Below are 16198 nucleotides of genomic sequence, written 5' to 3'. Positions count from 1 at the left end.
CATTTGACAAATAGGTGTGTCAATAAAGTTTAAATTGGCTGTAGCAGAGTGCACAGAGGCATATTTTCCCCTGTTCACTTATTTACCAAGTTTAATTTGAAAAGGAGCTTTCTCCCCCAAACCACAACCATTCTTTGTACAGGATTATGGTGACATGAACAAAATGAAATATTTAGATCAATACACACTGCTAACACTCTTGCTACGGGCTGCTGTAGTGTATGCAAAAAAATAAATAAAAAATAAAAAATGTATCAATCCATATCAAGGATCAGATAAACAGGACCAGAGTAACCAAACCTACATTAACCAAGTTAGTTAAACAAAATTAAACCGCACTACAGACAATTGTGATTAGAATATCACAGCTTAAAATTAAAAAAGAATCCAAAGCTAAAACACTCCTAACCCTGCAGAAACCGATTCCCACAAAAAAAGGCACATGATGTTTTTAAACAGAAAGAACCGAGTTCCCTTGGTGACATAAATCTATTGCTTGAGAACTAGAAATGATAAACCAAACATGTAGCCATGTTGCTCTTTCTCTCCCTCTCCCCTCCATTTGGAGGGCCATGGCTGCAGGCCCACATTAAGCAGTGCACTGGGGCTGGGTGACCTCTTCACCCTCTCAGACTCAAACAGATTGTTTGCTGTCAAGCCTAGACTCCAGGAAGGCTGCTTTCGCACAGAAGATGGCTGCTGAGTCCCGCAGCAGGGCCGGGGAAGGCAGAATGAATCCTCAAGCTGGACTGCACAGCAGATGTGATATTAACCTTTACACAAACTGATGGCAAACTTACGACAGCTGGCACACTTCCCCGCTACACATAATGTCTCCCATAGATTTTCTCTTCCAAAATGTCTCTGCGGATACAGGGTTGAGGAATTGGTTTTCTGCTAGAAAAATGTGGCAGGTGAAAAGAGGTAAATTAATAAATGGATGCAGTCTTTTGCCTCTTTTCTCTTCATAAACTGTAATCGGCGTGTTTGTCTTAAACAAATGAGACAGGAGCATCAGACCAAATGTAATAAAAAAAGTCAAAAGAAAACAAATATCAGGCATTACAACACCACCGATTGCATGTGGATTATTTAAAGGTGATGAGGTGGAAAACAGGAATGGCATTCTCTTTTGAAACAGAGGAGTTTTCATAATGTAAAGTTTGCCCAGTCTATACAAACCACTCATGTGGAAACTGTAAAAATGACTTATTTACAAACTTTTAATACATATTTTATATGCATAGTTATCAGCTTATTAAATATACTGTTTAATAACACAAACAGTAATATAAACTGTACAATATATGAAATATAAAATATAATAAAACAAAGTCGTGGTAGCTTCTCAAAAAATAAAAATAATAATAATAAAAATAATAATTAAAAAAAAGGTAGTTTCTTAGACCTCTAGAAAATGTGTATAGAGTATAGAAATGCTTATAGACCACTATCAGAAATTGTGTCTATCAAAAAGTAACAATCTGCCCATCCAAAGGTAAAAATTCCCTTACTCCATCTCGTAGGTCATCTAAGAGCTTACCAGATTGAGAAAGTGCTTACAGTTTTGCTTGTAAAGGTGAGGGTGGAAAACGGTCATGTACATCTAAACTGTTTTTGGCACAATAACATTTAACTAACACCTACACACCTGACCATAAGGCTGCCAAAGTTGACAGAATCCCTGACTGACCAGCTGCCCGGTCGTGAGTAAATGCTGATGTTTCATTTAATAGCAGGCAGAGATGAGATAAGCCTTCTTTGCTGAACAGCTGACAGGAGTCTCTCTCCCCTGCTGAATTCCATTACGGCCCATCCTATGTACGTGGCCGTCTTCCTTAATGATCTAGGATTACTTAAATGATATGCACACTAAAATACTTCATTTATCATTTTGAGATGCAAACAAAGGCAATATATTAATCTAAGCACACCGTGACGTATAATTACCTATTCAATGGGGTCTAGAGATCAATAAAGCTTTTAGCCCTGCAAGGCCTTTGTATCCTTTTCAAAGTGAGAAAGCCTTCCAGAGATTAAAAAGCAATTGTTTCCAGGTAGGATGAATTGCTGTGAGCTCAGACTGGAGAAGTCACAATTGATTAGTCCATTAGGAAAGCATAATTTAGCCTCTTGCTTTACAGCCCGTTTAGTGGTATTTATCTATTTATCAGGGAGTGCGATTGCACACTTAACTGTATCGTCCACACTAGAGGAATCCTAGCAAAAAGTCCAGCAAATAATCTGTGAATTATTATTGGAATTTCCTGTGGAGTGTTTTCATTCGAAAATGCCACTGTGTTCCAGCATCCATTAGATAAATCACTTCCAATTTCTCCCTGAGAGATTGGCAATAAATGAGAGCAGACACAGAAACATGCCTCAGCTGCAATCTCCAATATAATACAACACACGCAGCACCTTACAGAGTCTCGCTGCTAAAGATGAGGAAAGAAAGAAAAAAACAAAAAAAAACCTAAACCCAGATCCTAAACGCTGGTTTATTTTCTTCCAAAATGACCCTTTCTTCTACGCAGCTGGCTGTCTAAAATCAATATTGGTTTACAAGGATTGGAACAAAAAACAGCACGGAAAAACAACAAGAAATCTAAGCAAACAAAAACAGGTCTTTTTTTTTTCTCACTTTAACCGAGACAGAACTCACACCGCGCTTGCACATTCTTCATAAGGAGTACAACATTTGCTGTCGTTACTGTGGAAGCTGTTGCTTCACATTCCAGAGTAAATACATGCTGAATTTAAAGTAAATGTCTTTGTAAATTATCTCCAGTTGGATCTATACCATTGCTTTCCTGCGTGTGAATTAAAACGCACGTACAATAGTTAAGGTAGAAGTAATTGTGAAAGCTCCGGTGCAGATATCAAAACAGGGGCAGTTGCTTTTGCACTGCCGACACTGCATCCGAATCCTAATGTTGTTTTCTTTATTTAAACAGAATTAAGTTTTGCACCCGCTCAGCCACGGGGTGTTTACCAATCAGCCCGCACTGAGCCGCTAACACGCAGAACAGCGGCAGAGCAGGCGGAGAGATAATGCACTTTAAAGGCTTTGCCATCCGACGCTGACGACCTCAGCATGCGCACTGCATGCCTGCCTCCTCTGATTTACACAGCTATCACAGGAAACAAGCACAGTCTATGTCTTTTAAGAGAGGGAAAACAACCTCAACCTTAGAAAATTTCCTTCCTGCACGTTAACTAACTTCATGCTACTTTTCTTTGATTTATATTTGAAGTTTTAAATTATAGCATAATGATACCAAACTATTAATGTCTTCATGATGCCACAACCAGGTTGACTGAATTTTGGTATTGATGAGTCTGATCTGGACTCTATAATTGGGAGTAAATAATAAATAATCAGTAGTGCCTTAAACAGTTCATAAATTAAAATCATCTTGTCTTTATTTTTGTCACCTTATTTATTTTATTATTCGCTGTCAATCATAATGAAAATCACAAGAAACTCTTAACAAGAATACATTTCTCAAACACCCACATCAACAGTTGATAAACTACATGTTGCTTATAACTGCAGTATTTAAATGCAAAGAAACCTGGTCAGAATAGGTTATTTTTACTACATCAAAACAAATGCAAATGTGTGAAACAAATGAAAAACATTTTCAGAATTTAAAAAAAAAATGTATTTCACTTGTTTCACACATATACATATGACATATGACTTTGCAGAGAAATTGATTTTGGAATTGCATTAGTTATTTATATCTCAGATCATTAAAGCATATTACTGAACTATTTGGTGCTCACTGCTTCAATCTATATGAAGCTGTTTTGCACCTTGAAACTGTGTGCAATATGACTGTCCTCCAGTGATGTTGAAAGATTTAAGTGGCAGTTATTATTGCCAGACTTTCAGTGCTAATCACATCAGCGTAATGGCCAGTGAAGGGAATACCAAATGAGGGCGAATATGTAATGACTGCCGCAAAATCCAAGGCCGAAATAATTGACATGGACATGTGAGGAACATTATATTGGTCTCATTTTCAATGGACATGTAATAACAAGGTTCATTTCACGAGAGCCTGCATAATGCCCTGAAAATTGCAGGCAATCCAGCCACAAGGGTTTTCGTGAAAGGTATGTTCAATTGATGCTCAATCTTTTTGTGAATAACATATTTAAAGATTATATTTCTAAAAGATATTTATTGGCTACAGCCGGACTTCTCACCTTGAGAGGGAAAATAATGTGACAATAAAGACACCTTGATTGCACTTGTTGCTATGGACAATGGCTATTATGCCTCCTGTAGTGCAGAAGAGCTCACTGTGGATTATAACAAGTTTGGCAGGAGTAAAATCTACTAACCGCCGCCACTCTCCATATGACAAGTACAACAAAACAAGAAACACACCGGAATGAATGACAGGGGCATGTTAAATCAATCTCATGTGAATAATTACCAAGGGATGGGTGGGTTGGAACGGGAATAGAGAGGGAGGGCAAACGCGAGCGTCTGCCGGTGTCTCCACGTCAGTGCGCCGGCAACTTGTTCCGTAATCATTCCCCACTGTGACCGCACTGCTGCTGGAGACGCATGCTGTGAGAGCTAATTAGCACGGCCCTCCACACTGTGTCCGTTCCCTCTCACACACCCCGCAGCCAAGCTTCCCCACATCCCTTTCACACGTGTGGGGATGCAACACGCTCACACTTTCATTAGATGGGGATCAATCATCTGCTCACATTGGGTAATCACAATTTAATTTCATGCATTTCAAATTTTAATTTGTTTATTATTATGCCCCAAACTGTCATTACATAAAGCCGCTACTGTGCAAGTTTGTTTTCATCTGCCACGTAAGATCAGCACGATGCAGAGAGAAAAAGTTTAAATAAAGGCGATCTGGGTACAGTTTCCATGCAATGAAGAAGCAGAAGTCTGAGGTCTAAGGTTTGCATGATTCAGCTCATTGAAAATTACAAACAAATGCTCTGTGCCAAAACATGGTGAGCTGCCTACAGAAGTGGTATTTTAAGGCACAATCGGAGAAACACTCCTGGCGCAAAGTGACTCAAAAGTTATAGGCAACTTAATTATACTGTCTAGTAATATACTTTTTGACTAAACATATATCCCAGAATGCATTGTGACACATATTATACTATTACAAAAACATTTAATAGATTTCAACGATATTACTCTGTGTAGCTAATTATCTTCATATATATACGCTGTAGGTGTGGACTTCCCTATTACCACATAATTAGAATGCTTATTACAACGTTATAGTTAGTTACTTTTATAGTTGACATCCTTGGGTTGAATGGCCCTATAAAATGTAGCTTCCAAGGAATGTAGCTCTTAAGGTTCTGAAAAAAGCTATTGTGTCTTTATTTATACCCTGTAAAAGTGAGAGGGTAAATAAGAGATAAATAGAGGGCAAAACATGACCCTGTAAGAGGTGAAATACAGAGGTTTTAGGTGATTAACCAGTCTTTAATTTTATCTGACAAAACTGTGAGCTGATTAGCACAGTGAGGTGAAACCTATTGACATAATAGAAACAGTGCACAGGGTGGGCAGATATGCAGCCAATAAGTCTGTGATTAGTGGACAACACAGTATGGAGCCCTGCTGAGAGAGAAAAAGAAAGAGAAATAGGGAGAAAGAGAAAGAGAAGAAGAAAGAGAAATAGATTTCTATCAAATTAGTGAGGCAGATATACTTTGGCACATCAGTTATGTCAGCTTCTCTGGCAATCTTGTTTGAAATTGAATAATCTAATTTACTTTAAGTTATGATGTTCCACTAATTTTCCAGTCAAGGCACTTCCATTTTATTACTTCCATGCCTCCATTCTCTTGTTCTTCTATGCCTGTGTGATAACGCTGATGTTCGTTAAGTTCCCAGGCATAGATGAATCAGGGATTTCTCTCAACAATACTGGTTCTTTTCAGAGGAGTGGCAAGGGAAAACACATAGTGAGTAAAATTGAGACACATTAGAGAGGCTACAATATTTGAGAAAAGGACTAATTAAAAAAAATACAAAAGCATCTAAGGGGGGAATGGGAATATAATAATAATAATAATAATAATAATAATTTAATTAATTGAAGCTCGTTGTGGTAGCTCTTGGCCATCCAATGCTGTCATGAGTCTGGACTTGGGCTCCCAATAGGAAAGCCTAGGCAACCGATTTAAAAAAAAAGAAAAAAAAAAAGGCCATTTACAAACGTAACCCACACTGTTGTCAGGATAAGTACGATGAGTCATTGCATTCAAAATATTAATTGTGCTAAAGCTATACATTCCTAATTGAATTGCCCCATCACTGTGATAATATAAATGGGCTTTTCTGTACCGATTCTATAATTTGTATTCAGCCAACATTTCAGAAGAATCTTTTTATGAGGATATTGTCAAAGTTAATGTGTTAAAGTTAACAATTTTTGTTAATGTGCAAAATTGTTTCTTTTTCTATAAAGGTACAATGTCTGTGTGTCTGAAGGTGCTCAGTCATTTAAAACTGTATTCATAAAAATATAAAGAGGGAAAATGATAGAGAAATAGAGAAAGATAGCCTGTCCAGTTCATATACTTGAATGCGCCCAATCCGCCCATTTCAATATTCGTTGAAGTATGTTGAAGAGTTCCACAGAATAACAATCAACCTCCATCGAGACATCCGAAAGATATAAATCCTCAAGAACAATTAGCTAATAACAGACATGAGAGGCAAAGGGGACCAAGAAATCTCAGACCACCTAAAGGACTGTCATCTCTGATTGCTCAATTACACATTTTGCCAAAGGACCTTCAGATTACAGGCATTGATTGTGCATAGATCTTCACAGCAGTAGTTTGTGTTTTTATTTAGTCAAGGAAACTATGGGAAAGTCACACTCCAACACACAACAGCTGAGGGGCATGGAAGAAGAAAGAGATACCAAGATGCTGATGGCGACTGGCGTATTTTGCCTACCAATGGCAGACAGCCTGGACTAGAATGGTAGCCAATAGACTAATCTAAAAGCTCAGAGCCTGCCATGAGGCAAGTTTACTTAGTAAGAATGACAAGTGAAAATCAGAAGGCCTCAGGCTACACCTCTGGCAGTTTTGGGGTGGGGAGTGAGGTAGCTCAGGGAGTTCATTTGTCCATGAGCTCACTATCCATGCCATCTGTGAGAAAGACAACCGGCACTGAGAGAATCTCTAAAAAGCTGAGAAATGACGCAAAGATACTGTGAACATATATGAGGGAGAATACTCTACCTATTTCTCTTTCTTCTTTTCAATTTACAAGTTGCCAATATAAACATTGAAATTATTAAACGGTGACAGCTGAACACATTTGATCTGTTTAACAAAGAGGAAACATCGTAAAAGACTTAAAAAAAAGCCAAAATAAAGGTTCAATCTTCATAAACTCTTCTGACATCTCTACTGGAAAGTATCATGCTTAAACAACCCCAAAAGCAGAGAGCAAATCCAGATTTAATGAATATTATCTGTAATTTAATACCTTTTCATGCTTGTAGCTTTGAAAGGGGCTTTGCTGTGGAGTAAGCCTTTTCCCACATGGTTGATTTCATTTGAAGTTGCCATAATCTTTGTGTGCATTCCTCTGAGTCTACCTTTCCTGAAAAATGTCAAATGTTCGCTACAGAAGTTACTTTTTTGAAAAGTATATGACAAGGAGTCAAGAATCCACAACAGAAGGTTACTTTCTACGCTCACACATACTGTAAGATTAAAGTTAACTGAAGCTTAAAAGAGCCGAGATACTTTGTGTGTCTCTGAGAGATGATGGTCAAAGGTACTGGATCTCCATAGATGAAAACACACTTCATACATGCCCCACAAAATCCAGACATGGCTCAGGCTCTGTTCAAATTTTCTTTTGATATATAGGCTAAAAAAAAGTGCATGCAACCACATATTCAGGATTTAGGCAGACCAAATGTTTAAGAGAAGTAATTTTAAAACGGCCATTTAGCTTGATCAGGAAGGCAAGTCCCCCTTAATATTTATAGTGGTTGTGGCCCAGAATTAAATAAAACCAAATAAATTCATATTTTTTTCTCTGTAAAACATGTTCTCTGCTGTTTAAAAATGTATTGAAATGTAATACAAATAAAGTTAACTGCTTTACAAAACAATGGGTTTAGATATAGTGCAGTCTACACATTTGAACCACTCTGGCACTGAACATATTTTATACATGTCTGAATGGACTGACTTCTGTGTTTAGAACTGCAGGAATCAGAGTTGACTGTTTGCCACTGCCTAAACATTGACATAGCAGTGTTTGTCTAATAAGGAGAGAGAAAAGCTAGATTCTTAATTTACACACGGCAAACTGCTATACTCACTGATATTGGTAACTATAGTCGGCTGTTTCTTTTATAACACCAGATGTTTAAAGAAAAGCAGAAGGACTTAAACACGGGAACATTTTTTTTTTTTTAAAGCAGTTCTGAGCTAACAGCAATGTTAACCAGTAAAAAGCTTCTGGAATATGCAAATGAGATCTACAGATGGTACCAAGTGTGACTGCGAGACTCACGGGTCAGCCCACGACCGGCCCTCCCTGATGAGCTCGTTAGCAAGCTGAGATCTGCCACGTAGGGGGCCATTTACTTGACTGAACTGATTGAGAATGTGGGCATTTCCCTTTGTCCATCAATAACTGCCCAATCAGTGCTCAAGCGAAAAGCTGTCCGCACTGCAGGCACTTCACTAATGTTCTGTAAATGTGAGTCTGACCAATATGAATGCAATTTTCCTGAATCATTTGACAGCTCATATTTAAAAAAAAAAAAAAAAAAAAAGGGTGAAAGAAAGCAAAAGACTTAAAGGAGGAAGAAGGAAGGGAAAAAGGTAGGCGTGCAATTCTGAATCATTAGACCGCTCAAATATAGAAATAAAACTAAGGGTTAATGAAATAAAAAAAGGAAGGAAGGAAGGAAGGAAGGAAGGAAGGAAGGAAGGAAGGAAGGAAGGAAGGAAGGAAGGAAGGAAGGAAGGAAGGAAGGAAGGAAGGAAGGAAGGAAGAAAACCAAAAACTAAGGAACAATACAACTGAACTAGAAGGAAGGAATTAAAATGAGGACGAAAACAAAGGGGAAAGGTATGCAATACCACTGAACCATGAATAAAGAAAGAAAGAAAGAAAGAAAGAAAGAAAGAAAGAAAGAAAGAAAGAAAGAAAGAAAGAAAGAAAGAAAGAAAGAAAGAAAGAAAAAGAAAGAAAGAAAGAAAGAAAGAAAGAAAGAAAGAAAGAAAGAAAGAAAGACACTGAATACAGTACATCAGGGAGGGGGCAAGGACTCAACATGTCTATGAAAGGCAGTGTATAGACACTGTCATTTTAGTTCATGTGTTTAAAAACGTATTATTGGGCATAACACAGAGTCAGAGAACAGCCGATGGGAGCTATAGAGAGGTCTGATGACAGTGTGTTAGTCCGCTACTGCGAGACCCAAGGTCAGGTTTTATGACGAGGTCAGAGAAAATACCGCCGAGCGACGAGCTCAGATGACCATTGGATCCTCTCCGCTCAACTGCCCATGCTCAGGGCAGGGTCACCCATCAGGGGTGTCCTCCCTCTGGGCCATAACACCATCCAACACAGAGATGAGAAAAAAAAACTAAAAACAATCCATGTCACCTCCAAAGCCACCATACACAATGAGAAAACATTTTTTGTTTGGCATTGAGCTCATTCAAATGCTAACCAAGAACCAGACATACACTGAAATGAATTAGGTGCATAAGTGCAGTGATTAACACAAATATAACCAAGGAGCTGACAGAAGAGGTGAAGGACTTCCTTATGAAAAGTGTGTGTGCATGCAGTTTTTGAGTAAGTAAACTTGCACCCTCATTTTTAATCAAATACCAATTTGCATGCAGACACACTTTAAGAGAAAGTGAGATGGTCATCAAGGACTCAGATGTTTACGAGCACGAGTGTGTGGTGGTACTGGAGTGTTTTAGAGAGTTGTGTAAAAGCGAACGTTCATTAAAGCTCAAACTATAAAACTGTTCAATGAAACTGCCGCATCTTTTTCAAAAATTACTAGTGTTAAACTGTAATTCAGTGGTCTTTGGAAACACAGTTTGTCTGTGCTTAAAAGTAAATAACTGAAAATTGGGAAAAGTGAGAATAACCATTCAGCTATGCCACAACTGGCTCCAGCTTAAACCCCTGTGGTTGGGACACCTGTGTCCCAGCAGCATCTGGGACACCTCCGAATAGATGACAAGGCCAGCAAAAAGATGTAACTAAGAGTGACGGTGTAGTTCTGGCTGCATGGGAACACCGGCAGGGGGGTGGCTGTCTTTCATAGCGGGACCAAATGGCTTCGCTATCCAAATCAGCTTGTGAAACACACAGCCAGATGTCCATCTTACATACACAACAAAAGCAGTTACAGCTTTCATACACATTCAGGTAACAGTTAAAATGATCTCAGTAGGGAGGCATACCTGCCAGCTCTACAAATAACCTGTGAAACACAACTAACAGTACTAGAGTAGATCATATTCTGAAGAATAGCATACTGTCATTTGGTGTAGAATAGTCAAGTTTGTCAATAACTGTCAATAATCACTAAACCCAAGACAGCTATTGCACCTAACAGGCATTTCATGACGATTTCAGCTTCAGGTAAAAACAGCTACTGTACTACTTAAACATGTTACTATTTTACCACTTGTTATTTAGCACATGCTTTCATCCTGAGGTTAAGCATGCACAAGCCTTGCTCAATAGCTCTGGACTGGTACCCAGAAGGTTGAAGGTTCAAATCCCACACGGGATGATGCATCATCACCATTGTGCTTAAGCTTGAGCAAGGCACTTAAGGAGCAATGTGCCTGTAAGAGGAGTGTTCCAAGTTGCTTTGGATAAAAGTATCTGCTAAATACCAAGTTGTGTAGTAGAAGCTTTCTGGTCTGGTTCCCGACAGATTGTAGATTCAAACCCCTTGCGATCCATGAGCTATTATCATTTCCACTAAGTTCTCTATAATCTTATTTTGAATGCAGTGTAGAACTTGGCTGTTTCTTAATTATAAGAACGGAAAGAACGGCCTTGAATTCTCTTGGAGCCCAGTCTTGCCAAGTTACCTTGAAAGAACAAACTTGGAAGGATACGAGGACACAGAATGCATCTTTGTGAGAATTGAGATGTGCTGTGATATTGTTGCTCAACTGATCGTTCAGCACATATTAGGCAGTCGGACAGCACCATCCAATGCACAATAAATAACACACAACATCACAGGCCTAATAAAATATTTACTTACATTATTGTTATTATTTGATATCTTTTTATTTTACATGAGTATTTGTGTAAATTAATATGTATATTTAATGTTACGCTTTGTCAACGTTAAGATTCTTTTAAATACGCCAATTAAAAAATATTGCAGGATTTCTCCAGGTATTAGAACTTTATAAAAATTATGTCAAACAAAATGACAAATGTTTACTTTTATGAGCCGTCACATATTTGTAGAAATCTCTTAAGTGAGAAGAGATTTTTTTTTAAAGCTTACAGGCTTCCATACATCCTCCGCCCACAATGACTTCTGGGATTTTTTTAGAGTTTGATTCTCTTAAGTCTGCACTCGATTCATCCTTGATAACAAGAACACATCCAGGTACTATCATGCGTTCTCTGTACTTGCGTTCTTGACTATTGGAATGGGATTTTGACGATTAAAGATGGCCTAGTACGAGAACACAAGGATACAAGAAACGACCCTTGTGATTGTAATTTAAGCACATATGGCATAGTGTCAGGAAAATATTAAAAGGATTCCATTTGGTTTTGTACCTTGCAGAGGAAGCTGATGTTGAAGCCGAATGTTTGAGCATTTCTGGAGCCAGCGTTCATGTAATTCCCGACCAGTAGCACCATCTCCAAGAGCATGCTGAAACCTTCGCTCTTCTTTACCTCCTCGCAGGCGAAAGTCACGTTCATGATATCTGGACGGATGTTGTTCACCTGCTCCTCAAACGTCAGCTTGAACAGGATCCCGTTCAGTCGAGGACGCAACATCTTGACTGAGCTCATCTGAAATGGAGAAAAAACAACTTAAACTTACACATCCTCAGTTATCACAACACATAAACAAGTATTACTTCTGGAATATGAAATATTTCAGAATGAAACCAGTTTTTTCTATCTGTTTTAGGACTAAATAGTTATTTAGCTATTGGTTAGCATTTTCAAAAGGACTGAATGGCCTAAAGTGGAAAAGGAACAGCACATTTAGAGTAAAGATTACTAAACCTCTTTTTTCCCCTTAGAATACAGCACACTTGATGAATCATTCACAACAAAACCATAAAGAAGTTTAAATGTATCTGAGCCATGGCACAGTGGCAAAAAAGACCATAAATAAAATGAAGTATTTACCAGCACAATTGTGTTAACGCTGTAAACAGAAATTTTGTAACAAATCTTGTACAAATAAATGTCAGATTTTGCCGTTCACCTATAATTACATTTAACCATAATAACAGCAACAATATAATTGTTTCTGGTGCTGGAGTGAGATGACATTTCAGTTAAAAGACAGCAAAGAGGAGGAGGGGGAGAGGAAGGAACAAGGAGACAAAAACAACAACATGAATCCTACAGGAGCTGCTCGTTGAGGAGGGCGACCTCAGACACTCTTGCTCCAGATTTCTGCATAATCTGATGCTCGCAGGCAGCCCAGAGATGCAGTCAGGATGTACCATTACCGCTCACATTTATTCATCTTTATGAGCAAGTTGCCGATCAAAAAAACCCAGAATCGGCCTCACGCTCCCGTGCACCACCCCACCCCACCTCCTCCCTGCACATCCAGATTTGATTTCTCTGTATAAGAGGAAATCACAATAAAAGAGGGTGAGTTGGTGACAGCTCTGGAGGGAGACGAGCTGAGAGTGACTTATTTCCCAAAGGAGCAGTGCAAGGTGGTGTTGATGAGGTGCTTCCACAGGCTGCCTGTATATTACCTGCCTTGAGCGCAGTCACAGGAGGAGACTGTCACAACGTGCTTCATTACGCTCTCCAAAGACACAGGTAGTGAAAGACAAAACACAGAGCGAGAGCTAGAAGGTTGTTCTGTTACCCTGCTCTGAATTGATTCCTATGTGAATCTGCTGTCACCAGCAGGTTTGTCAGAAGCGCCATAATATCAGTGAAGGAATGCATATGCATCAACCTAGATAGATCTGTGCATGACAGGACTACATCTAACTACAACTGTAAGGAAGAGTTGCTATGTAAAAGAAAAATGATTTGGAGTGCTTAAAGGAATCGTTCACCCAAAAAATGGAAATTCTATCATCATTTGTTCACCCTCATGTTATTCCAAACACATCTGATGAAAAAAAAGAGAGAGATGTTAGGCAGAGTGCTCGTCTATACAAAGTAAGAAAATAAGAGGCTGCATCAGCACCAAATACATAAACTTAGCTGAACACAAAAATGCTGATTTATTAGTTTTATTTTATTACATTTGTTTACAGCTCACGGAAAACAAAATGGGCACCAGATGTCATGACAACGACAAAGTTTATGCTAGCCGCTTTTGATTACTGATTTAAATAAATAGTTGTATTTATATAGCACCTTTCTTAAAGTCACAGTCACTTAAAGACAATCCATTGATTAAGCTGTCAGTATATACTGGAATTGACAAGCAAAGAACTGACAAAAAAAGTTAACTTTTTCTCTTTTTGCATCTTATGGAAGAAAGAAAGCCATAGGGGGTTTTAACCACATAGGGTGATTAAATGATGGCAGAATTTTTCACTTTTGGGTGAACTATTCCTTTAATCCAGGTGCGAGTCTCATCAAGTGAAGGCCTGTGCGCTGGGCAGAACTAACCGATGTAGAGAGAAGCTTAAATATTTGAGACAAAGTCAAGACAAAGGCCAATTTTAATGGGATCTGGTCAATATAGGAATAGATGAAGTCTAAAAGCCTTTCCAGTTTAAGAACTCGGGACCTAATCATGATCTGTAGTAAAATAAAGCTCTGGCTCACTCTTTATTATTCATCAAAATCATAGCTTCTGTCAGTCACAACCAGGCTACCAAATTTGACTTGTCATAAAAAATGCCCTTTATATTCTTGGCCTTTTAATTATACATTACTCAGTCTCTTTATATATTGAATAGCGCTGATCCTGCATGGAGCCTGAAGGCATTCTTTCTCCTGCTCTCTCCGTCTATGCCTAATTTCCCGATGCCCCCCATTCTGCTTTTCAGTTCAAAATCCTTCACACGGAAGTAGAGAGCTATAGGTGTGAACAGGAACAGAGAGAGAGAGGGAGTGGAGGAAACAAACAGGCGGAAGTGGAACAGAGACGTGTGAAGGGTTATGCACTGGAGTGTGACGAAAGTAGAGGAGAAATAGTGAACCAGAGCCAAAAGAGAGAGAACGAATTAGAGGGGAAGAAAAGACTAAGAAAATGAGATCGATAAAATCGATAGGCAGCTGGAATGTTTTTTAGTGTGAGATAACCCCCCTTTTTTAACAAATTATTGGTGCGGGTGCCAGGCCCAGTGTTTTGTACCACGTTTTGTTTGGCTTCTGATGTTGTTATTTCTTCAATTGAAAAGTGTACGGAATGATTCCAAGCTCCGGGTATGGCACCTGCACAGTGTCTCTGGAAAAGGCTGCACTCCAGACTCAAACATTGACCAACATTGAAACATTTAGGAATCAAATTACTTTAAGTCGTTAAATTACAAAATTACTCAAAACAGATGGTTGATCATGGTGTTTGATGATCAGAAAGGGTATGGAACAGATGCAGTAGATATAGTTGTAATACTATGCATGTCTACTGTCCATAAACATGCCCTACATATGCACTGCAGTTCATTGGGTGCATTTTTTAAACCAGCAGTCACTAAAAGTACATGCTGATTGGCTGAGTCGATACACAGGAGTGTTTCTATTTTTTTAAATAGATTGAATATAAAATTGACTATTGCTCTTGAGTGTTTTTCACTCAAATCATTTTGTGTTCTAATTTCAAGTTCCTCTAATTATCCAGAACAGTATTTGTGCCACATAGATATATCACTTTGTAACAGTATTTCTGCCTTTTAGGGGAGAACAAAAGTCGAGCGAAACATTGACTTGATTATGGTTCAAACAAAACACCCACCTTATTGCTTCCCCCAACACAAAGATCTTGCTTAGAATCGATTTCACCTTACAACTGGAATACTATTCATTGCATCACAGCTCTGCTGTGAATGTTTATCATTAACAACTCTGTCATATGAACAACCAGTTTCAAAAACATAAACGAACAGCACTGATTCTTAATAGATTTTAAGCCTTACATGACAGAAAATCTATCATAAATGCAACTGATACTTAGAAAAAAAGAAGAAAAATAAAGAAAGAAAAGGTTTGTCTTATTTGTAAACACTTTAGTCTGGGAACTGATACAAACATTTAGTCTAATACAAATAATAATACATATTTTGAATATTCATATTTTACATTTTGTCTCATTTGTAAACATTTAGCCTGGAGCCCTGAAATGTGTAAAAGTCTCCTGGAGCTATTCTAGTGATTTTAGGAACAATCTCAGTACTCACCACAATTCCAAACTGTTCTGATTCACAAAGCTCCTCATATTCGTTTTTCAGCTCTGCCAGATTGCTCAGCTCCTTCTGCTCAGGAAGGTTTTTGATCAGGTTCTGCAAAAAAAAAAAAAAAAAAAAAAAAAATACAAACAGACCCATCAGTACCACAGGAGAAAACACCTGCTGCCAGCTAATTTGGTGAACTAATCGCAGGGATGTGAGAGATGGTAGACGGTGGAGTATGGTTTAAATGAGGCCATAGCTTTATATGCTATTGTGCCTTATGCTGGCGGTCTGAAACACACTTGCGATTCACATAGAGACTCCCTAATGTTCACATCTTTCCCTATTCCTGCACACTGCCAATCTCAGATTGGGCTTTAAAAATCTATAGAAGCTCAATTCAAGGGGAAATATTAATGCTGATCTTGACTCCATCTTGTTTTCTTCAGCTTCTTAACAAGTTGGGACTAGATAGAGCCAACACTCTCCAAAGAAAATCTGCCATGCATTACTCTTGGAGCTCAGCCGAGGTCAAAGTTTTACAGTGCTGAGCAAATGACGTTCAAGGTGACTGAGAAATAAGGGA

The 16198-nt window shown here is 38.4% G+C and overlaps 1 protein-coding gene across 8 annotated transcripts in view; it reads right to left on the bottom strand.

The window, feature by feature from the left end:
- Positions 1-16198, bottom strand: part of diaph2 (diaphanous-related formin 2) — a 441959-nt gene that overhangs the window by 158264 nt on the left and 267497 nt on the right. For all 8 annotated transcript variants that reach the window (XM_079893459.1, XM_079893463.1, XM_079893458.1 and 5 more), the window contains 2 exons: positions 15622-15723; positions 11840-12079 (listed from right to left, as the gene is read on the bottom strand). In XM_079893459.1, coding sequence (XP_079749585.1) covers positions 11840-12079; positions 15622-15723 — 342 coding nt within the window. The remainder of the gene's footprint in view (positions 1-11839; positions 12080-15621; positions 15724-16198) is intronic.

Source organism: Squalius cephalus (genome assembly GCF_949319135.1).
Source record: "Squalius cephalus genome assembly, chromosome: 14".
NCBI classification, from domain to species: Eukaryota; Metazoa; Chordata; class Actinopteri; order Cypriniformes; family Leuciscidae; genus Squalius; species Squalius cephalus.
This window is presented reverse-complemented; position numbering and strand designations above follow the sequence as displayed.